At 45.1% G+C, this 23,812-nt stretch overlaps 1 protein-coding gene across 2 annotated transcripts in view; it reads right to left on the bottom strand.

Moving 5' to 3' along the window:
• The window catches only part of LOC144111460 (regulator of G-protein signaling loco-like), a 76,176-nt gene that overhangs the window by 11,467 nt on the left and 40,897 nt on the right, over positions 1-23,812 (bottom strand). For both annotated transcript variants that reach the window (XR_013310053.1, XM_077644778.1), the window contains exons 8-13: positions 22,807-23,128; positions 18,588-18,757; positions 11,346-11,525; positions 11,077-11,274; positions 10,553-10,655; positions 10,260-10,399 (exon numbers count right to left, since the gene is read on the bottom strand). Coding sequence is in view for 1 of the 2 variants with exons in the window: in XM_077644778.1 (XP_077500904.1) it covers positions 10,260-10,399; positions 10,553-10,655; positions 11,077-11,274; positions 11,346-11,525; positions 18,588-18,757; positions 22,807-23,128 (1,113 nt within the window). In the remaining variant the exon portion in view is untranslated. The remainder of the gene's footprint in view (positions 1-10,259; positions 10,400-10,552; positions 10,656-11,076; positions 11,275-11,345; positions 11,526-18,587; positions 18,758-22,806; positions 23,129-23,812) is intronic.

Below are 23,812 nucleotides of genomic sequence, written 5' to 3'. Positions count from 1 at the left end.
GCAAAAGGTCTGCTGGCTGCTTCCAGAGGAGACTTGCTATTGGCGCTGCCGCCGCTGCAGTGGCTACGCCGGACAAGATAGTCCGCATTCTAATCCATTTAGGCTGGAGGGGAGCCCGGCACAACAACAACACTACCTAGCGGTTATTGGATGTTCACTTCTGTTGCTGATGAGCTTGGGATGTACTTGTGTTTTTCTCTTACTCCACTGCTCACGTGCATGTCATTTTGACAAAGTATAGCTCTGAGCAAGTGTTTTGTGCAGGCTACCTTTCTAAGCACAAGAAGCTCATTGCAAAGTAGCATTTCCAACCTAGACATTAACGTTTTGAAGCAACTCCTAACATCAGAAAGATCTGTGAATGTCAATGAGATGGACTACTTGTGCTACCCATGCTTTCCCTACTTCTGCAATTAAATATCTTCACAAAATGTGCAGTCCCAGCATCCGGCATCGATACTGAAGCACCTGAGCTGGGGCAGCGGAAAAATTCGTTGGAGGCACTTAGATATCTCTTGGTACGGTAAGGCAAAAAACCGTTTGCGACTCATTGCACTGATCTGAATTTGAATTTGCCGCGGTAGAATTCATTATCATTCAATATCATTACTGTATATAAATCTTAACTAAACCCTGTACCAGCACCAGAGCTGTATCATAGTGATTAAGATAGCTCAGCATACGCGTGGGGGGCAGCAGGTGGGTTGCAATTCAGTGCAGTGCCACATGCGATGCACCCCAGGTTGGCATTCCACCCTACCAAAAGACTGTGACGGTAACTGGACACTGGCTCCTTCGCCGGGTTGCCGGTTGGGCGCAGTCTTCCTCTATCTGAAGCAACCATTCTTCAGCGGTTTTTCTCCTAACCTTTTTAGTTCCAGAGTTAATACTTTTGTCATGTGCCAAGGTCCCAAGTTTACAGGTCTGGTTGTGATAACGCAACAAGGTAACGTGACCTAGGATGTAACGGACGGACACCGCGAGGTCACGTGACCAGACGGATGGTCACCGCAAGTATGAGCCATTAAAGGCTTTCTAATAAACGATAGCAGGCAGAATGGAGAAATGAAATTAAAGAGGTGAGGGGACAGGAAGACAGGATAAGGGGGAGAGGTAATATACACAAAAACTATGTACAGGGTTAAGGAGCCCTGAATGCATATCTGCGGGACATGAATACTACATGAAGGACAAGTTGGAATGTTCCAGAGAAAATCCTAACAAAATGGATGTCCTCTCAGTTACGACCGCTAGAGAAAAAGTATTAGTATAAAAGAGTTTCATGACAAGATCAATTAGAGAGGCGTTCTGCATATACAAAGATGACCATTCCGATTCTGGCTTTAGCCTATCAAAATTCTACACCTTGCGACCGTGATGAGTAAAATGTTATCCCCTATATGATGTGTGCATGTGTCATTTATGCCAACTAACTTTGTCTTGCCACTCTTGAGAACATCACGGCTACAGAATCGATGCTGATGACATTCACCCAGCATTCATTTGCATTCAGTCATCAATACAGTGCCTTTTAGGTGCTGTAGTGCCTTTTAAGGCAGGTCTCTGACACTGAAGAAACTTAATATTCCAGAAGACAAAGAAGTATTGCTAGCGAAATGGGAGTCAGGCGACCTTGTGAAAAAGGCTTTTCGATGCTGACATTTTCTTCAATCACCTTTGGTTGTTAGTGGCAAGATGAAACAGGTATCAATATTTACATATGCGGTCACAACAACAAAATCTAGCAACAGTTTCACCACTGTTAGTGACGACTTGAGCCACGACTCCGCTCATGCCTGCTTGGCAGCAAAAAAAAAAGTGAGAGAATGGGTAGATGATTGCCTGCTGGTGCACTCCAAGATGACATATGCGAGTGATGGAGCCACCAATCATTTAAAAAATAGATATCAGCTTTTTGAGTTTGGAATGTGCGATTGTCCCAATACCCAATGGATATTTTCAGCAAATGGACACGAGAAAAATGGGTGCGATGGAGTTGAACTCCAAGCACCAAGCAATGCTCAGCAACCTGCAAACAAACTCTGAAAGCACAATTTGGGCAGCCAGAAACTTTTTAGCTGTTTTATCAGAAAAACTGAAAGGTGTGCATCTAATACAGGCGGAAGAAATAGAAGTTGTTGCCTCCCACGAGTTAAAAAAAGGAAGAGTGGATGACAGTGCATGCCTTTCATGGCATTCAATCATGGCATGCGTGGCAGCTATCCATGTCATCAAGAGAAGCATTTTCAGAATTGCAAGTGGCACGCGCAGCCGGGTCGGCCTGGAAGGAACTAAACGTACTCGAATGAAGGCATTGTGCATTGTCGAATCAGTTGAATAAACAATTGCAGCCCAGAAATAAACTGCTTTTAATGAAGCGGTTCTCCATGACCTTCTAAATTTATCATCCATTTTACTACAAGTTACTTGAAAATATGTTACTTGCTTATTAAACTTTTCTCTTTTTGTGTAATCTAAGCTGCGCATCGAATCCTGGCTGTGTTCTGGCGGTGGCAAAATGCAGAAAACGCCCCGTGTGCTGTGCGATCCCACAGTGCATCAAGGAAACCGAGGTGGACAGAACCAATCCAGAGCCCTTCACTTTGGTGTCTCTTATAGCTGATTTACCGCGTCGAGACATAAAGGACTAAATACAATATCGTACCAAAACTTAAAAATTGTACGAGATTCACAAATGTCACCGACTCTTCAGACCTGCATGGTGTGCTGAGCCTTGCGCAAGGGCATCATTGTACAGTCGAGCCCACACATAATGGCCCCACTTAAGACGAACTTTCGCTTATAACGAACGAGACCTGCATGACCGTCAAAATATACATTGCTTCAGTGGCACAAAATCACACGTATAACGAATGTCATTAAGCCCTGCTGATCAGTTACAGCGAATGGGCGGCGTTAACCCGGCGTTAACCCGGATAACCTGCCTCCGGCCCCTTTGTGCGCCCGGCACGTGGTATGTTTTCCCGAGCCTCATCACAGGCGAACTGCCCGCCCCGTTTCGTGCCGCTCTGAAGCGAGCTACCCTTTCTGCGCCGACATGCCTTCCCAGCCCCTACCCTCTCCTCACTCTCTTGCAAATCCGCGCGTGGCCTCCGCGATCAACCGGACAGCTGCCGGTGCTGATCGCGGAGGCCACACTCGATGAAGCAGGCCTTCCGTGGGAGCCAAGAGGTGGCTGCACTGACGCTCACGGATACCCCTCATTGGTCTCTCCGCTGGCGCTGTGCGTCTGTATCTTTAGCTTGATTGCCTGCCACCTGTGAACGTGTCACGTCTACCTCATCGTGCGCTTTTGTCACTCTTGTTGCGGTGCGAACGTTTCATTGGCTTTGTTGAAACCTCGGGCCCTGGTTGTAATTCGGAATGCTGGATGGGAACACCGTGCCCATTTCCATTGTATTCAGCAGTAGAGATGATGAAAGCGGCCTGGGCGGAGGCGATGGCCACAGGCGAGCGGAACTGCTTCCCCAAGGCCAGCTTCGTCGACACAGTGTCTGATGCCGAGCCTGATGCTTCAGAAGATGACCAGCCTGCCGGCGATTTGTGGCAGCGCGTCGTCGACTCTGACATGGAGGGGGTCATGGTTGGAATGATTTTATTTCTGCTGATGACGACGCCGACACAGCGGAACCGTGCACGGACGAGGGCATCGTTTCTGAAGTGCGGGACGAGAGTGACACGGAGGAATCTGATGAGGATGAGGAGAGCCTCAGACAACTTGTCAATGCTAAAGGCCTCAGTGAAGAGCACGCTTCTGCTTTAAATAAACTGGAAACCTCCCTCATCGAATCTGCGCTGCAAAAAGAGACGTCCATCACGGGCTTTTTCGCAAAGAAAAAATTTTGTGTTTTGACAAGCAACTGTCTTTAAAGCTGTGGTCCACTTACTACGAACTTCGGGATATAACGAACGGACGCCGCATGTATAAGCGGGCTCGACTGTAGAGATGATTATTACTACAGCAACAAAATTATGCACCATATTTTTAATTATTGTGAAAGCTGATAGAGGAGCATATGTGAATAAAGCTTAAAGAATACCAAAAATGTTTTTTTTTTATTGTCGTCATAAGTTTTCGCAGTGCACTGTTTTCTTGAAGTCAGCACGATCATATCTCTTTGTTGAAAAATCATATAAATATAACTTTCAGCAGTTTAATAGAACAGAGTGCATGATTACTACTGCTCTGCCATAAGCCTTTTTTGAGATAAGGACCTGCAAAGTAGACAAAAAAATGCTCCCTCAGCCGACTTCGACAAAGTTTTAAATAAAATCTACATCTTCCAAAGAGACCAAAATAACCGAGCACAAATGAAAATGTACATATATTTACCTGAACCATTTTCAGATACCTAACGTTGATATATTTTTTTTCTAATTCATAACTAGAGTTGGCCAAAACAGAAGAGCACATAAGCATGAAAATCCAGCTCTTCGTCATTAATAATTTTCGGTGCTTCGAAAAAATTTGTGAAGGGACGAAACCAATAGTGGATCTCCTCTTTCCAGTCATAAGGCAACAATGTATAAAAATTTCAAATAAATTTTAGAGGTCGACCGCCACCCTTTTTTCGATCTCATGTGGAACCATCCAACTAATATTCATTACACCTTTTAAATCCACTGTAATCTCACATCCATGGTTCCGGTAATTTGGTATATTACTCAGACCACTAAAAATCTTTACCATACCAGTCTTTACTTTATCAAGCTGGTGGTGGCATGGCTTTAAGGATGCTATTCTGCAAGTTGGCTACTTAGTAAACACATTATGTTGGCTCAGAAAAGAACCACTTAGAAATACCTTCCGTCCTGCTAATGCTCATACCATTATGCACTGAATTATTTTCAGTTATCACATTCCATGTAATGACGTTTTCTATTTCATCCAAGTCTTGTTGTAGTACTTCTTTACTTCCATAAATGTGACGTAGCCATGTCTAACATGAGGGGGAAAGTTCTGCGTGAACATGGAGTAGTCTTCTAAGGCCTCAGTTGAACCTTGATACATATAACAAACACGGATATTACAAATTTATGGCTACATAAACTCTCCCTAAATATTTTTAACAGGCATATGCAATTTTTACTTTACACATCAAACACGGCTGGCCATAAAATGTACATATCACACTCCCCTGCGCCAAGCTGGGCCCGCTCAGATGGTGGGTGGCAGGCTTTGCTACATTACACAAGCAACTGGTGGTGTTATGAAAAGCGTTTGTGCCAAGGTTCATGTTTTATTTTACACTCGCTAACAGCGCCACGGAAATACAGTGGCATGGAGGATTGGTAGCCAGGTGGTCAGCACTTGTACACGCCTCTTGCACCCATCGATATTGTAGGCCTGTAGTGACCATCCCACGCTCATGTCGGCTGTCATGGAGGTGATAAAAATGGTGACAGCTTTCGCTTTGACATATCATTTTCCATGCGACACGGCTACAATGGGGGGAAGCCACCCTAGCTGGCGCTCCAAGTGTTGCTACAGGGAAGGTGCGTATGTCGTCGTTTTGAATCCCCGTCACAAGCTTGCCTCCAACTTCACTAGCACATGTAAGCTATATGCAACAAGAAATCGTATGACACCACCCGGAATGCTGTACGACAAACGGCTGCATCACAATTTTGTTACAAATGCAGTTGGGAAAACTGGAGCCACATTGAGACCGGCCAGTGAGGAGTTTATAAAGATGAACAACATGTATATGATAATCCGAAATGGCGATGCTCGGCTTGCTATGTGCGTCCTGCGGCCACTTGATGACACCACCCTATTTTTCTTGCCATCTCTGGGATTTTCTGTACCATCTGCGGGTACACACACTAACACACCCTGTAGGCTTTTCTCGTAAAGAGACTACTAATACTATCGCATTAAAAACAAAAAAAGGTGTTCTAGCACTCAATACCGCCGTTTTTGCGGGGATGTGGCATGAAAAGGGGAAGCGCTGAGGCTTCTTCATGGTGCATAAGAGCAAGGGGGCAAAACATCTACGAACTACAGCTATGTGCTTACATACGAGTGGGTCGGGTATGGGGAACGCAGCTCCGAAACACCTTCCGAGAGAAGCATGTCAACTTGCTCAATCACTGCATTGCGTTGTCATGAACACCTAAGCCAAATAATACATATCTACGCACAGCAGAGAACCCACACACGCGAATTCACACGCGAAAGTTTACAAGCCCTTTCTGGTGACCTTTTCATGCTTGCACACTACTCTGTCACACTGCTCCTGCGTATACCAGTTCAGAGATGGCTATTGGTTAGATTCTTTCATGCATCAGGAAGCTACCATTGCCGCGGCCAATAAGCGGTGTAGTAGCTCCGGCGGGTCAGGAAGCTTTGCCCCCCCCCCCCCCCCCGGCGGTAGGGCCGGCGGAGAAGCGCCGACCTTTCAGCGTGCAAAAAGTGACAACAGGAAAGAGAAAGGCACGCAGGTGCTAAAATTCAAATTTTGACTACAGATAACTCAGCTTCTACAAAGTGGACCGAAAAAAATGCTTACTGTAGGATATTCATGAAGCGGCGCCCTTTAACATCACAAGTATACCACAAATAGAATAGACCCCCTTTCAGAGCCCCTCTAAAAAGAAGAAACGCTGTGACAAACAGCCACCGCAGTGGCTTCCTCAGAGTACCAAGTGCAAAGGGGTCGGGCATCCAAAAATGATGGAATGATTTTGGTTACTTTTATCATCTTTAGTAAAACAGCGCGAACAACGTAGGACAAGATGAAGGAGGACACAGGACGGGCGCTGACTCTCAGCTTAAGTTTATTAGGCAACACCTGGTGTTAATAAAGAAAAAAATCACATAGACAAAGTACATGACATGTCACACTAAAAGCGATAAAACAAGAGGCAGAGATGCATACAACGCTCAAATGCCACCAAGAAAGGCTATCTCTTTGTCACTAAGAATCACTGACGGTTTGCTGACACAACTGGCCTCTTGACTGATATAAAAGGCTTCCATTAATTCCCGCGTGGTCTGTTCACTGTGCGTATAAAGCACCTTCGTGCTACGCCAGATGGCCGTGCATTTTTTCTTTTTCTTTTTCATTACCTCACACTTTTTGCAGTGGCTGACCAAGTAAGAAAGATCCTTGTCATTTTCCAGATTATTTTTGTGCTCCTGTAACCTTTTATTTAGGCATCGTCCTGTCTGCCCAATGTACTGCCCAGTACATTGGGCAGACAGGACGATGCCTAAATAAAAGGTTACAGGAGCACAAAAATAATCTGGAAAATGACAAGGATCTTTCTTACTTGGTCAGCCACTGCAAAAAGTGTGAGGTAATGAAAAAGAAAAAGAAAAAATGCACGGCCATCTGGCGTAGCACGAAGGTGCTTTATACGCACAGTGAACAGACCACGCGGGAATTAATGGAAGCCTTTTATATCAGTCAAGAGGCCAGTTGTGTCAGCAAAACGTCAGTCTTTCTTTATGACAAAGAGATAGCCTTTCTTGGTGGCATTTGAGCGTCGTAAGCATCTCTGCCTCTTGTTTTATCGCTTTTAGTGTGACATGTCATGTACTTTGTCTATGTGATTTTTTCTTTTTAAACACCAGGTGTTGCCTAATAAACTTTAGTTGAGAGTAAGCGCCTGTCCTGTGTCCTCTTTCATCTTGTCCTACGTTGTTCGCGCTGTTTTACTAAAGATGCATCTATACCAACTCGCCCAAATGAACGTTCTACTTACTTTTATCATTGCCATCGACGGACCAGATGCGTTACGAAGTGCCTTCCACACTAAAGACAGCGTGAACGCGGACTGAATTCTGTGAGCACTAGAAAAGGACCTGTTTAGATTTTGTGCCAAGTAATGGTAATCACATTTTTATGATGTGAAATTGTGAAGAAATGTCTTTATACCTCACTGAACAGTTCCATTTCCTAAGATTAGGTGGTTTGGATCGTACGTTTTCCCAGATAATACATTTTTTCCGCAACTTTTTAAAAATGCAACTATGAGGTATTACTTCAGGATACATGCCAATCTCCAGTGATTACATATCTTTATGAGCCCAAGCAATTTTTCTACAGTGAAATTCCTAATATGCATCCCCTGTTCAAGAAAATGGACCCGTATATAAAACCACTTAACCAGACATTGTTGTGCGCAGTCATAAACCCCTCATCACCAGAACCAACATTTTTAAATATTCTTTTTTTTTCCTCGCACAATAACAGAGTAGGACCAGCTTCCATTGAATATTTTAACGAGCACTGATAGTATTACCAGTTCTTTATGAGTTTGTGATTGAATCTATCCCTGCGTGGTCCTTTGTTTCTCTTTTTGTTTGGTCTCCTAAATGTTCTATTGCTTTTTAATAATGTATTGCCCCTCTGCTTGGGCCTACCATGTGAATTTCTGAATGTGAATTTCTGGCAAGAAATTTTTGCTGTGTTCATTACCTACCCATTTTGTGCTTGAATCCATGCATATGTAGCCGCCTGTTTCTGTTTTTAAATGGTATCCTAAATATTGGCTTTGCATTCTTCACACTGTATTTCCCTTTCTGCTTGAGCTTATCAAGACTGGCAGTATTAAATAAATAAAATAAATAAACAAATACACGGAATTTGCTATGAAAATTTTTCTGCATTCTCAGGCAAACTGAAGAGGAAAAAAAAAACAGTAAACAGGAATTTTACTTCTAAACCTGTACTGCAGCATCAACGGTGGCATGCTTCTCACAGTGCTGCAACAGCACGGCCAGTATTGACATTAGCAGGCAACTGTGGCGATCAAGTTATGCTGCTAAACTAATCTCAAAAAGCTCTTGCTCTTCGCAACAGTAAAGCTGGAACAGAAAGTCTACGAATGCAACAGAAAGTTGACGAATCAGCGACTGTGCCAGCCACGCGCTAACAGCTCGTCTGCTCCATCCTACTATGAGATTACTCATTTTAAAAGCAGATGGCGCTGGGTGTCAGATTTAGGCACCCCCCTCCCCTTTTTTTGGGGCAGCGCAGGTTTCCTATATTGCGTGCTGATGGTGCTGTGTGAGGAAGCCACCCTAACTGGCACTCAGTTCTCTGCAGCCTCCGAGATCGCCACGAGCGACTTCAAAACGACGCTAAATCTTCGGAAAACATCTCCCTGTTTCTCTAGTAAAATCGCCTGAGTTGCTGTCAACTAAACTTCCCTTGCGTGCGTGCTTTTAAGAAATTTTAATCATAAATGGCAGCTATATCAAACAATCTTAGGATTTTTTTACCTGTTAGCTATAACATGCTTCGACAATAGTTAAGAAATGTGCACGATATAAACAAGAGTATCAAAACCCTTTACATCATGCCACCAGGCCTCCACTTCTTGCAGTCGCTGCTTCATGCTTCACGCTGGCTAGGGCTGCGACCCCACTATTTTTCCCCTACTCCTCACTGCTCTTTTACTGTCGTCCCTTTCTCAGCGGCCTGCGCAGCCTTCCGTCGATGTTGATAGCTCGCTTTCCTGTTATTTCTTTTCTTTTCCATGTGCACCACGTGCTTTGTTTATAGTTTATGGGGGTTTAACGTCACAAAGCGACTCAGGCTATGTGGGATGCGTAGTGGAGGGCTCCGGAAATTTCGACCACCTGGGGTTCTTTAATGTGCACTGACATCGCAAAGTACATGGGCCTCTAGAAATTCACATCCATGCAAATTTGACCACCACGGCCGGGATCGAACCCATGTCCTTCAGGTCCGCAGCCGAGCGTGATAACCACTGAGCCACCGTGGCGGCGCCATGCACTTTGTTTCACAGCTCGTAAGTTCGAAAAGTTGGCTTGCCCTCGCAGCTCACGAGCCTGGTGATTAAGCTGTCTCAAAGAGCACCGTTTTACTGTCTTCAATGTCCATTTGGCTCATACTATTGGCTTTGCAATTAAGCTGCGGTGTCACGATTTTGCGGAAATTTGTTGCCATGGCCAATCGCTCTTTACTACTATAACAATTTCTCTATTAAAGGTATCTTTACTGTAAAAAAAAAAAAAGGTACAGGCACCTATGGAACTGCACTTTCACTTCGCTATACCCATGATTTTACTACATGCAAGTTTACTATAGCGAAGTTCCACTGTACACCTTTTCCAAAAGCTAGGTTAGCCAAGCTTGCTTCCATTTTTCATCCGTCTAAAGCTCTTAGCCCCCACAGCAGTAATCCAAAGTTTAAAAATGGCGCTTCAATTTCGAGCTTAAACAATCATACGCCAGTGTAGTGTGGGCACACAGTATGCTCACCACAGGTGGAAACAAAATGTCTAGGTCGGTGACACCAAGGTCGTCAAACTGCACTTTCCCGTCATGAATGGCATCCAGAAACCGTGGCACCACCGACTCTCCATGGGGCAAAAGTCGCACAGCAGGTGCACTGCGGTTCTCTGGAAAAAAAGCGCCAGTCATCACACGGTATGCACTGCACACATCACAGAAGCAACAGCCAAAAGTTAACAAATTTTGGCTAAGTACTCTGACATTTCTTGATACCACATGCAATTAAAATATGAATAAGATAAAAAAAGATTTAAATTTACCGGAACCACTCTCCTTGAACTGCACCACGATATGTTGGCCATCAACATCAGCAACAAGGGCACTGGATGACAGTGGCTTCAGAGTCACACCTTGCACAGGAAACTGCAAAGTTGAGGCAACTTCAGCATTCTGGTTATTCATAAAGTTAGCCATCATTGCTGTCATTAGCCATCGTATTGTTAACATCACAAGAAAACTCTGTTGCCACGGGCTGTGTGTAAATAATAAGAACGTATTTGTCACTAGAACTTTCCCACAAATTGTGAGCCTGCCAAAGCCGAACTAGTGTTTGAAAGGCAGTCAAAGCAGCCACTCAGCTCAACGCTCAATCTAAAGCTACTGAACTCTCCAGCACTCCTCCATTTCAAGTGGCTTACCCGAAGCGTCTAATCAAATCTTTTTTTTTTTCCTGAGGGCAACAGTGAAATGTGCAGTAGCTAATATTGCGTTTCTCTCCTATACTTTCACATATTCTCCTCCCTAAGCACAACTAATGTGGACACAATACACAACCTCTACTCACCATTCGCAGAGTGATATGCTCCAACTGGACACTGTACTTCGCTAAGATGGGACGAAGCACTTCTCCGCACGAGCGACGAGGAACTGCTTTTACACCAAGCATCTTGCTGTTAGGCAGGATCACACAGAACACTGCTCGGGGCTCAACGTGGATCTCCTTGCAGCCGACCAACGTGACATCAACATTAGGGTTGATAGGCTATGAAACAAAAAATAAAGAAAAACCAGGGTAAGGTGTGCTCTAGCAATGAACCTTACAGGGCAGCTAACCTTGTCTGAGCCAGCAATGAAGATGTCCACAACTGAGTACGTGAGTGAGCGCTTCTGTAGCAGCAGCATAAGCATGGCACCAACGGTTTCCCCACGGTGAACTCGAACCACAGTGGAAGAGCCATCGGGGAGTATCACTCTACTGAGAATGCAGTTTGAATCTGGTGCCCCTGGAAGTGACTGTGATGAAAGAAACCAGAGAGACCAGAAATGAATGCTTATCTTCATGTTTATGATAGCTCTAAAATGCTAGGACACGAAAGGAAACATCTTCTGAATTATTAATTTGATAGCAACAGACACCAAACAGTAGCCTACACTGGTTCAACAAAGATTAGTTCAACTGTAGTCCAATATATGGTACAGATGCACAGGTGGTCCGAAGCTGGCAAAGGTGCTAAAATACTAGTTCCCACATTAGCCAATACATCACTGTTTCATTTGCTGAGATGACATCTAGAGGCGTGCCAACATTAAATTTTCGGTTGCGAAGCCAATATGAATAATACCATATTTACTCTCGCAACCTGCATACTTTTTTTCTTTAAATTAGGGCTTCAAAAAGGTGGTGTGCAAATTACGCAGAGATTTCACCAACACATCCTAAAAGACTCTACAAAGGTAATAACGCGCAATATATACCGTGTGTTGCCACCTGTACGTTGACCCCCAACTTACACCCCTCGCTGGCCAGAAAAAGTTGACTAAAAATATAAGACACACAACCCTCCAACCTCATCCCACGTTATGTAGTTCTACGAGGGATGGCATGACGGTGCGTGTGCAGCTCAAAGCAAAAACGTGCAACGATACAACCACAAAGCCAACAGTCACAGGCAAATGGAAATAACAGGTGATAAACCAGCACCCTCGCACGCAGCCTGGCTGACAAGTGGCAAACCGAACAGAAAATGGTTCAGTAGTTTCGGATTCTCGTGCACACTGGCAGTTACCAGAAGTTTGCTCTCGCAACTGTTCGTGTGGGAAAGTGACTGCCAATGTGAGAGAGCCGGGTAATCGGCACGCAATTCTTTAACTCGCCACTCACACCTTTCATAGCTGCACACGGCCGCGTTGACCTCCCCAAGCTTGCCTTGCACACACCCGCATGTACACTGGTGGTCTGGCACAACAGACAGCATAAAATGTGTGAGTAAAAGTTTTTTTTTATTAAAAACCCGGGAGAAAAATTAGGGGTGCATAAATTACGCGTGGGCACAAATTACACGAGCAAATACGGTAATTGCTTGAAAATTGAATTAAATAGTTTCGAATATCAATCATGTGGTTTGAACTTAAGGAGAAACACTTTTCCACAAAGTGCAATGAAAAGAAATACAGTAAACCCTCGATAATTCCAATTCAGTTAATTCGAAATCCTGGATAGTTAGAACTTCTGCGGTCCTGTAATTCCGAACGCAAATTTGACTGGATAACTCAAAGCGGCTGCCTGCACCAGCGAACGTCGAACTTGTGGCCCGGCGCGCAGCTGTTCGTTTCCTCGGCGTAAAGAATGGCAGCCATCTTGAATGTAGCCGTGAACGAGCGCCGGTCGCTTGCTGGTCCTAGAGCACAAATTACGACTGACGAAGCACAACATTAAAAACTTGTGAAACGCAGCCGGCAGTAGTCAAATGCATCTGAGCCAAAGAGAAACTACACGTGAACGGTGTTGCTCTTCCGTCGGCTACCGACACTCCCTGGCATCACTGCCGTTCCAAGTGAAGGGTGCCACTTCGATTGAAACAGCAGCCCTTCCATCAACTATCAGCGCTCCCTTGAGTGCCGAGCGTGCATTTGAAAGTAAAAAAGAAAACTTGTTGGACGCTTGAGCTTCCCTTAGAACACGATTGTGTTATCAGGCCACCACCGCTTATCAGCAACCGCAGTCTGCAGCCACATGTGGGGAGTGTGGAGTGTCAGTTTGCTGGTTATCAATAGCCACCATCGGCCGCCGCCCGCGTGGGGAGGGGATTGAAGTTCTGCGCGTTGACATAGCAGCTGCTCAAGGCCAGAACCAAGAGCGATGCGACGGAGCCGCGCAGCAAAAATGCAACCATGCTGTAGCATGCCCGATATCTCGTTTGTCTCGCCTTCACTTACAGTGCCATGTTTTCGTTTAGTTTGTAAGTCGACCCCCCAGTTCAGATTTTCAAATTTTGAAAAATAGGCCGATTTACAATCGTGTAAATAAGGTATATTGCAAATTTTGTTTACACCCATTATGAGCATAATTTGCTACACCTGTAAGCCTACTAGGCACTAAATAAGGGAGGGGAAATCATATAGCAGAACCAGTAATAATCTTGTCGCAGGCTAGCTAATATCTTGTTCACAACTCTTTGCACAACATCATTTTGTTGAGTGAACAAAGTCTTATTTTTGACTTAAGGCTTACATAAAAGGAGCTTACTGAATACTGTCAAGAAGCACAGTAAGGTGGCCAGATACTCCCTTACTGGAATAGTGAAGTCAGTGAGGACTGACTACTGGAGGGGCAAGGCGTAGGACAATGCTGGCGAAACAGACAAAAAGCGGTAACTTGAGCTACAACGTGAGCGGGATCATCCCTTCTACGCTCCCTCACATGCCTGGCTGCGTAATGTCACTCCAGACACAGCGTTCATGACTGCACATAGCCCGCTTAACCCTCATGTGTCTGGGCTGCAACCCTCTTTAAGGGCCTCAAACACTGTCGCAAACCAAAGGCGTGAAAACACTACGTGTCTGGCATGGTTTCGTTTCCCCTACGTATGGTTTCGTTTCCCATGGTCTACGCTGTTTGGTTGCGCGGGCATGCTGCGATGTTCATGTATCCTTTGTAAGCTTCCTTCATGTCCTCTGTGTATAAAGGTACATAGCTTCTATATTCTAATAGACGAAAAATTGTCAAGAATGAAAGCAGTCACTGGAAAACAACCACAGCAATGCACGCAGAACTGCATGCTGTCGTTTGCAAGCCCCACTTCCGTGCACACTGCATCTCTGTTATGATCGAAAACAAGAGGTTCACTGGAACCTGTTCACTTTCATCGCCAGCACGTTTATGGCCAATCGTCGACTGCTACGAGGCACGTCGCAATGCCATGCCCTGTAGTGCTGCACTTTGTTTTCCAACGCGTGAGTGCGCAGCTGCCGTCGGAGCATTGGTTTTGTGCAAGACAGCCATTTCAGACACCATTCATTATTTCAATTCCAAATGGGTACTTTTCCACCTGAATAGTATACCCAGGCCTCAAGAAAGGCAATTCATTAGTTTTCAAATGGAAAACACCAATGGTTAATTTTTTTACACCCATGCACAAACATTTCCAGGATCTGCAATATTGAAATGACAGAATTCATGAAATCAACATCCTACAAATCATAAAACAATTCCAAGTTTCCAAGATGCACACGATACAAAACATTCAGAAAAAATATTGCCATCAGTACTGGTGGCAAAATCTGTGCACACGAAAATGGCAGAAGACGTGGCATTAAGGTCACTCTTTTGTGAAATACTGTTTGCTGCATTCACTAGTTAGCATGAAAGAGTACGCCACATGCAACATGAAGGATGCTAAATTCTCCTGAAACTAAGAAATCGGTGATAGGCAGTGCACACTGAGAAAAACTTGTGCAAGTTCAAAATGTACTATATCGTGTACAAAGTGTTTTTTGCAAGGGTTAACATTTTAACGTAACAAATACTCCGCGATGCTTGGCTGTGAGTTCAGGTGAATTCGTAATTTCTGAGGGTTTGAGAGGTTCAAATACAGTAGAGTCTTGATGACACAAATTTCTTGGGAGCAATGAGAAATATTTATATCATCCAAAATTCGTATGACACAAAACAAGCCGACTTGAATACGAAAGCAAAGAAAATACAACTTTATTTTGCGTGATTATTTTCAGCTGAACAAGTCTATATTGTTCGTCTGGACCACTTTTCCCTTGATGCTGCCGAGTAAAATCCAACAAACTATGCAAAGCCATGCATTCTTCATGACTAAGCCCCGCTACCCAACAATGGCGCAGAGCATCAATGGTGCTAAGCCTAGCTCTTTCGCTAAGTCGGCTAACTTCCTCTGTGGATCTTCAACTTCCTTCAGGATTTACAGCTTATCCTTAGAAGAAAGGGCTTTCATGGAAGGGGGGGAGGAGCAAGACTTCAAATGTGTTTTGTTTATTCAAAACTGTTTTTATTTATAAGTTTATCCAATTTTATTTTTTCTGTTAATACTTTTCCCATTCTATACTGTTCAAAGGTGTATTTGTTTAATGCATACAAAACTTAAAAGTCAAGTGGGCATCTCTATAAACATCTAAACAAGACGAGTGATCAACTGCATTAAAAAAGTTTTCCCATTGCTTCAATTCTGTTAATCATGCTCATGAACAGGGGTCAGTCATTCAATGACTTTTGTTAGGATTTGATTTCTTTAGGTGGCTCAAATCAAAAACTTTAAGGCTGAACACAGAGTCAACAACAGTAGGACACCGATTTATCGGACTCCAATACAGTCGAACCTCGTTATAGCAAAGTTGAAGGGGAATGGCAATTACCGTATTTATACGATTGTAAGTCGACGTATTTTTTTCAATTTGAAAATCTGAAGTGGGGGGGGGGGGGGGGGGTCCGACTTACAATTGAAACGAAAACATCGCACTATAAGTAAAGGTGAGAAAAACGAGATATCAGGCATACTACAGCGTAGTTGCATTTTTGCTGCGGGGCTCCGTGCATCGCTCTTGGCGCTGGCCTTGAGCAGCTGCTATGACAACACGCAAAACTATCGATAAGCAGCAAACTGGCACCCCACACGTGGCTGCTGACTGCAGTTGCTGATAAGCGGCGGCGGCCCAGTAATGCAATATCGTTCTACGGGAAGCTCAAGCATCCAAAAAGGTTTTTTTATTTTCAACTGCATGCTCGGCGCTCAAGGGAGCAATAGTTGATGGAAGGGCCGCTGTTCCAATCGAGACGGCACCCCCACTCGGAGCAGCAGCGATGCCGGGGAGCGTAGGTAGCCGACGGAAGAGCCGATGCCATTCACGCGTAGTTTCTCTTTGGCTGACGCATTTGACTACTGCCGGCCGCATTTCACAAGTTTTTAATGTAGTGCTTCGTCAGTCATCATTTCTGCTCCAGGTCTGGCAAGCGACCAGTGCTCGTTCACGGCTACATTCAAGATGGCTGCCATTCTTTACGCCGAAGAAACGAACAGCCGCGCGCCAGGCCGCAAGTTCGACGTTCGCAACGGGTGATACAGGTGTGGCAGCTGCAGCGAGGAAAATTCTCAGCTGTTCCATGCGATGTAGTGATGTGACTGTTTGTGAAGTGCGGGATTTCACTGGACGACGTTAGGACGACATGCTGTGGGACCGCAGCAATGATCACGATGGCAGCGTTAGTGAGGACGATGGCGCAAGTGTGGACCAAGTGTCCAGTGACTAATACATTTTCGTTTTGGAATGTGCCCATGGGCACGCCTGCACGTGGCAGCTGATAGCGGCTGGCGATAAGCGGTGGCCGCTAGATAATGCTTTTGCGTTCAACTATTCAAGGCCAAGCTTAAACAACCTCGGAAGTTTTTTTTTTTTTTTATCGGAAATGTGATTTGGGGGGTCGACTTGCAATCATGTAAATACGGTACTTCATTATAGTCAAGCGTTGACCAAGCTTCAAAAGGGAATCGTCATACCTTTGTTATATCCATTATTTCATTATAAACCATTTCATTATAACGAGGTTCGACTGTAATTCGTACTTGCAAGATATTTTGAACTTTGCTGAGAAACCGTCACGCATCTCACAGTAACGTGTACACATCGAAGACTGACATACACACCAGCCATACTGCGGAGATCGTTTTTCGACGAAAAGTTAGTTTTTTTCGACCTAACGTAGATGCGAGCAGACATAGCTGTCGCAAGCAACTGGCTCTTCACCGCATGAAAGGAGTCATTTTGTATTTACAAGAAGTCAGACAGACTGAATTGGATAGGGTTGGCTATTTGTTTTCTCATTGTTGCCACACGAGTCATAATATCACATCCTTCGCAAACATTGAGGTGGCCTACAAAGAAGAGCACACAAGCCTGGGTGAGTGATCGCATTGAAAACAGAATAGCTGCAGCATCCACCGCTGCTTAGACGACGCCACCCTTGGTGCGAGGGCAGGGTGCAGTCGGTGGTGCTCACTTCTGTTCACTTCTACCCGTGGGTTCCCTCCCTCTACCTCTCTGACCACTGCTGCCTCCGGAAATTCTTGCTTTTCGCGGCATGCATTGCGGCACATTCGTGGTACCCCAATTTGCAGCTGCATCGCACAGTCTAGTCGATGTGACATGAGGTGGTGCAGACATAAAAGCATGACCTTGGCTCAGATACAACCTAACACCGCTGCTTGCAAATAGAACGCGGCAAACGCCAAAGTTCGCGATTTTTAGATCGGTTTTTCGCAGCAAAGTGATTTTTTTGAAGTCCACAAATTTTCGAATGGTCCAATTATTCAGGCCATTTTTCGGACTCCGCAGAGACCGAAAAATTGGTCAGCGACTGTAGCTCAGCCATTCTATGCTTTACATTAGCAACACCCTAAAATTTAAGCATATGTCAGAATTCTTACATAATCGTAAACATGGGGTGGGGCGCACCCTCTCTGGAGAAATGTTTGAGAAACAACTAACAGCTGACCCCCCCCTCCTGTTCCGGAGTCCCTGCTTTAGTACAGCAAAGTAACTGTGCGTACACTTGCCACACCACCCCAGCCACTTGTGCAGAGCAGGAAAGCTTGCCACCTGCCTTCAGAGTAGGCACTGCTTGGTTCAAGAGGAGGTTTGATATATCCTTTTTTGGCTTGGTTATTTTTGGCCTAAAAAGTCTGCAATTCTTGTTTGAATCTTTTTTCACTTGGCATGTCACCAAGTAGTCCCCAGTGAATGGCATCATTATCACCAGGTGCCCGCTGGCAGCCGCTAGGAGGTTTGCCTGTTAGTATCATCCACCACAGCAGCTTGAGAAATTGTTCACCCCATCCTGAACTGTAACGAATTATGTATAGCACACTGTGGCCAGGACATTTCTGAAAGTCATACGATCGCGAAATTCGAATCAACTGTAATCGCACCATCAAGATTCTGCTGCACTTCGAATATTTGCGCACCCCTAGTGACAACAACTTTGAAAGTTGAAGGAAAAACACAGTAAAGAGGGGGGGGGGGGGCTTGAGTTGAAGAATTATAAACGGCATTCACCTCACGTGAGGCTGAACAGAGCAGTCCCAGGCTAGCTTCACTGCTAGCTAGGGAGGAGTGGCTGCTGGCGAGGTCAGAAGCTGTGCTTTCCTTGGGCACTTTTTTTTTCTTGGAGGACCTTCTTGCCCAGGCAGCTCGTTCACCCAATTTGCTGCCCACCAACTTGAGGTCTGCACAACATAATGTATGAAGTTCAAATTGGTAAAAACAAAGGCAACAATTGCAGTTGTGGCAATATGATGCAAGCACCTACTGTATACTGCAGATTAGAATTCTGTGTTTTTTCTAAAAATAACGTTCTAAAGTTGGGGGGTTGACTTATAATTGGAGTCGACCTATATGCGGGGTGAAAAGTACGTAATGAACCCACTCGCATAATGAACCCATTGTCCATTTCTGTTGTTGAGAATTTACCTTTTTTTTTAAGCGTTACCTTCTCTTAGCGTGTTCCTCAGTGTTGCATCGTCCGCAGTGTAGACCTTGACAGCGCGCAGATAACATCATGGCATGGACAAGATCACCTATGGGGATGGCACGCTCGGTAAACTTGGTAGAGTGCCAAGACGCTGTGCGCCCTTAACAGGAGTATCGGCAGCGGTGGAGTGCTGGCTGCAAGCCGATACGGTCTGTACGGCGTTTTCCACGTGCGGCATCTCGGTACCACTCCCAACAAACAGCAGCAGCAGTGGTTCACAAGATAGCGATGACCGCAACTGAGTCCTTCTCACAAGCGATGACGAGATGCAGGAGATGCCTCATGGACAAATAAATATTTCTTTGCATGAATCGTGTCCTCTGAAAACCTTATTGGCAAGCTAGGGCTCCAGGGTCAGACAAGAGTCGACCTACAATTGGAGTCAAATTTTTTTGGGCCTGTACATGTGGGTGCTACATTTCTTCACTACTGCCCAGACAGACAGGAAGTGTACAGAGTGGTAACACAGTTTTGGAAATCAGGCCATGCTGAATAAAATGAAGTTATTTAAAAATTTTATAGCTTCAGTACATAATTTTTATATATGTTTCATTTTAAACTTAAATTTTATTGATTTCTGAGCATGAAAGTAGTAGCATGCAAGCAGGATAAAAAATCTCCATCGCGCTTCAAGAACTACCTTGGGCTTGATCGCGATTCAACTAGCCATGTAGCAGTGCCACATCTTCATTTGAGTTCGGTCCCGACCGACTTGACCACAATCATTAGTAGTATATTATATCTAAGGGTTGGACTTTTCGGTTTAAACTGAAAAAAAAAAAAAGATAAAGGTATGACATGTTCAGTTTTTGAAATTCAGTTCTGACCGAAAAAGGTCAGTATTCTCGGCGTGCAAGGCATAGCTAGCTGGCTTTTGAGTACTAGTTACTGTCAGGCAAAGCTGAAAATTCACTAAGCAGGGAAGCCATCGGCGTGATGCTGCAGTGGTATTGTTGGATAAACAGTGCAGTTGTGCGATTTGAGGTACTGAACCACCTTCTCACTATCTGTTAACTAAGCACTGTCTGTTCGCTGTCATCAGCCGCTTAGAGCAGTTAATCGGTTAAGTATGTTTATCAACTGCATGTAGGACACTGACGTGAAACTGTGCATGGGCATCATGAAAAACAATCATCTTCTGGCTACTGACCCGACTGAGTGGGAGTTCCATTGCTGCCATCAACACGCAGACAATGTGATGCCCCACCCTCTCGCTCAACCCAGCACAACCCGACAACATGTCACCCTAGTTCTTAGAAGTAAACTCCACATGCGGTCTTGCCTGCAGTCTCATTTAACCTGTGTTACTTTTTTTAATGACAATGGCAATTCCTTCTAGAAGTACAGCTCCGAGTACAGTCGATGCCGGATATATCGAACCTGGATATATCGAATTATTGCCTATATCGAACAGTTGTAAAATCCTCTCGGGAATTTCATGCAAAAGTATTGCAAAACTGTTTGCGTTTATCGAACTCCGTGCCACGCCGCGCCCCCGCAAGTGCACTTCTCCCACTATGCCCCACCCTGGAAGTGGGCTTCTCCCATCGCTGCACACTCCTGCAAATGGGCTTCTCCTAATGGAGTTCACGATCTTCCCGAAATCTCATCTCGTGCGCGGCGCTGGCTTTGGACACCTTCGGGCGGAGCTGCACAAGTAAGAGTCACGTGATGAGGTCTCTGTGGGGTTTGAACGGAAATGGGAATGGCCATAGGGGCATGTAAGGGGCTGGGAAAAGGGAAACCGTACTGGCTGCAGGCCCGCAGGTGCCCCCCGATTTCTGCATGCTGGTTGGCTGACTCCACTGGCGTAGCCAAAACAAGCGACGTCAGCAAGCTGTTACCAACGTTTTGGCCATTTTGGCTGTCACTGCTGTCAGTGCTACTTGGGCATGTGACTGGTGTGGTATGGTGCAGTGGTCGTTCTTGTCGCTTTGTTCGCGAGGCCAATGTTAGTTCGCTTGTGACTTGTGCTCTGCCAAGCATTTTCTTTTCCCTTTGGTCGCATCTTGGGGAGCCATGAACGCGAAAAAAACCGCAAGAATTTGGACTTGGCAACAAAGGCGGGCATCATTCGACGGGTGGAGGACGGCGAGAAAAAGTCGTTGGTCACCTATGCGTTTGGAATTCCTCGCAACACGCTGAGTACAATCCTGAAGAACAAAGCCGACGTGAAGCTGAAGCCAGTGTAATCCAGCAGCCCTGGAGCATCTCGTATGTGTGCTCCGGCCTAAGACAAGGTCAAAAAAGCTTTGTACGCCTGGTTTTTAGAGACACGTGCCAGTAACATTCCTAGCGATGGCCCTATGCTCATGGAGGAAGCGAAATGGTTTGCTGTAGCCTTCGGAGAAGAGAGCTTCACTAGTGACACTAGTTGGCAGCCGCATTTTAAGAGTCGCTACAGCGCCGAAGGAAAGATCCTTTCGGGTGAAAGCAATGGTGAAAGTGAGGGTGAAAGCGAAACAGGTGTCTAGACACAGAATATGACGGTGCTGGATGCCTGTACAGTGAGTTTCGTGAGCTCTCAGCATTCGCAGGCGCCATCCCATGTGGCGTAGCAACACAAGATTTTGTCGGTGCTGAGAACGACATGCAAGTGATTATGGATCGTGCTGATGCGGACCTGAGTAGTGGCGAAGATTCAGGCGAAGAGACGCAGCCGCCATGCACTGTGGCTGAACTTGCATCCGCATTCAGCGTCATTCGTCACTGTTGTGGCGCAATAGAAGGCACTAGACTTTCTCATTTAGATAATATCAACAAGCTTGAGTACAGCTTAATGAACTTTATGGTGCAGAAGAAGAAGCAGGCTAAGCACATGGATTTTTTTTTCTTGCGAAATAAAGTGTGGTAGTCGTGGAGCTGTGCTTTCGTTTTTTGTGGACTTTGGAGGAGCAAATCGATAAGTTCCCACTTGTCACGATCACGGGGAAATTGTCCGAGAGATGCGCATTTTTTAAATAAGCATCTAATAGGCGTATTTTATACTTCAAATTAGTGATATATAGAACTTTTTCGCGATTCCCTTCGAGTTCGATATATCCGGGATCGAGTGTACTATTAATTGCACAATAATTAGTGGTAAATACGTTCATGCTGTCAAAAATGTCGAGATGGACTCAAGTGACTTTTGACCACTGAAGATTGCCACGTTAAATCACTGAAAAAAGTCAGTAATTCATAGATCGAAAATAATATTCACCAAAAACAACCGAAACTTGCAAAATAAACGAAAAAAGTTGCCCAAATTAGAAAAAAATTAAAACTGAAAAGTGCAACCCCTAATTACATCATTATCAAAGGCAACTGCGGCACTTATGTCCATTCACTTTCCGAGCTTCTGTGCTCACTAAGTTACGTATTCTTACATCCAGTTCACTGCGTCATGCCACCTAACTATCTGAGGTGCCATATGCCATGCAGCCATTCATTTCTTATCCGCAACTGTATACTGGCTACGCCAAAACCAGTGGCAGATCACAGCAGCAGTGAAGTGATCCATTTTGATGAATGGCTGATCAAGCCGAATAGCGTGATTAATAGTTTGCAGCCACCCAGCAGTGCACCTTAACGCTGTACCTTAACGCTGACCAGGTTATATAACCCTGCCACAGGGGCCACAGTGTAAAAATCAAGCTAACAATTGCAGGTAGAAACAGAATTAACCCGAACAAAAACCAAGCCTCATTCATAGCAAAGGCCAATTCATGCATGGTCAAGCCATTTAATACAAAGACAGCTCACTCTTGTGCCATGGCAGAAAGGACCTGCGCCGCTTGTCCTCCTTGTGAAGTTTCCACACCTCCTTCTCGGCTTCCGGAAAGACGGGCTCACCCTGCACCTCACGCAGCATACACTGCTTGAACAGTTCCGACTTCAGGAAGCGCTGGTAGCAGTCAAATTTCATCAAGTTGAAGATCTGCTTTTGAGCTGGCACAAAGAGATCTGGCGCTCCCTCTTCGAGGCCTTCTTGCACAGCCAGCTGTGCCCTGCTGTCAACATTAACAGGCTCTGGTGCCCCTGAGCCCAAGTGCTTCTGGTAGATGGCACTGGCAGCCGTCTTGCGCTGAATATAAAGACCAAACACTTGTTACTACTGGGTACACTTGGTACTAGCATAAATGCTAAGAGTTCCGAACATGGCATGCAAGGCTGTTAAAGTGCACTTTAAGGACACGAGTCAATCGAGAAGTGAAATTAACAGCAAGCCCCATAAAAACACTACTGGAATGGCACGTAATAGGAAAATTTACCAGGTTATATTACACAAAAAAAGCTGCGCAAACAAACAAACAAACAAGTCTTGAGCACGGGTCACTTCATGTAGTTGCCCCATGCATGCAGATGTACCCCAACAAAATGAATGCAGACTAAATTATCACAGACTAAAGGATAAATGCAAATACCGTAAAAACCGGAATATAGGTCGAACTTTTTTTCAAAAAAAACATGGTGAAAAGTCGACCCCCGTCTTATATACCGGTCATTGGCGGAAAAAATACGGAAGTCTTGCAACAATGGGTGGCTGAAGTCAACAGCCTCCATCACCATCGCCATCAGCAGCAGTGCCGCCATTTTGCGTTTCAGTAGATGCAAAGTAGATGCTAACGGCAATTTACCGTCGCCTTCAAGAAAAACACGATTGAGTACGAGGAAGCTCACGGGAACCTGGCGGCACAGCGCGAATTTGGAGTATCCGAAAAGAGCATTCAGTACTGGCAGAGGCAGAAGCTGCGTATTATAACTTGCA

The sequence above is a fragment of the Amblyomma americanum genome, chromosome 1 (assembly GCF_052857255.1).
Source record: "Amblyomma americanum isolate KBUSLIRL-KWMA chromosome 1, ASM5285725v1, whole genome shotgun sequence".
NCBI lineage: Eukaryota > Metazoa > Arthropoda > Arachnida > Ixodida > Ixodidae > Amblyomma > Amblyomma americanum.
The sequence above is the reverse complement of the archived record's forward strand: the minus strand, read 5'-3'. Positions and strand labels throughout refer to the sequence as shown.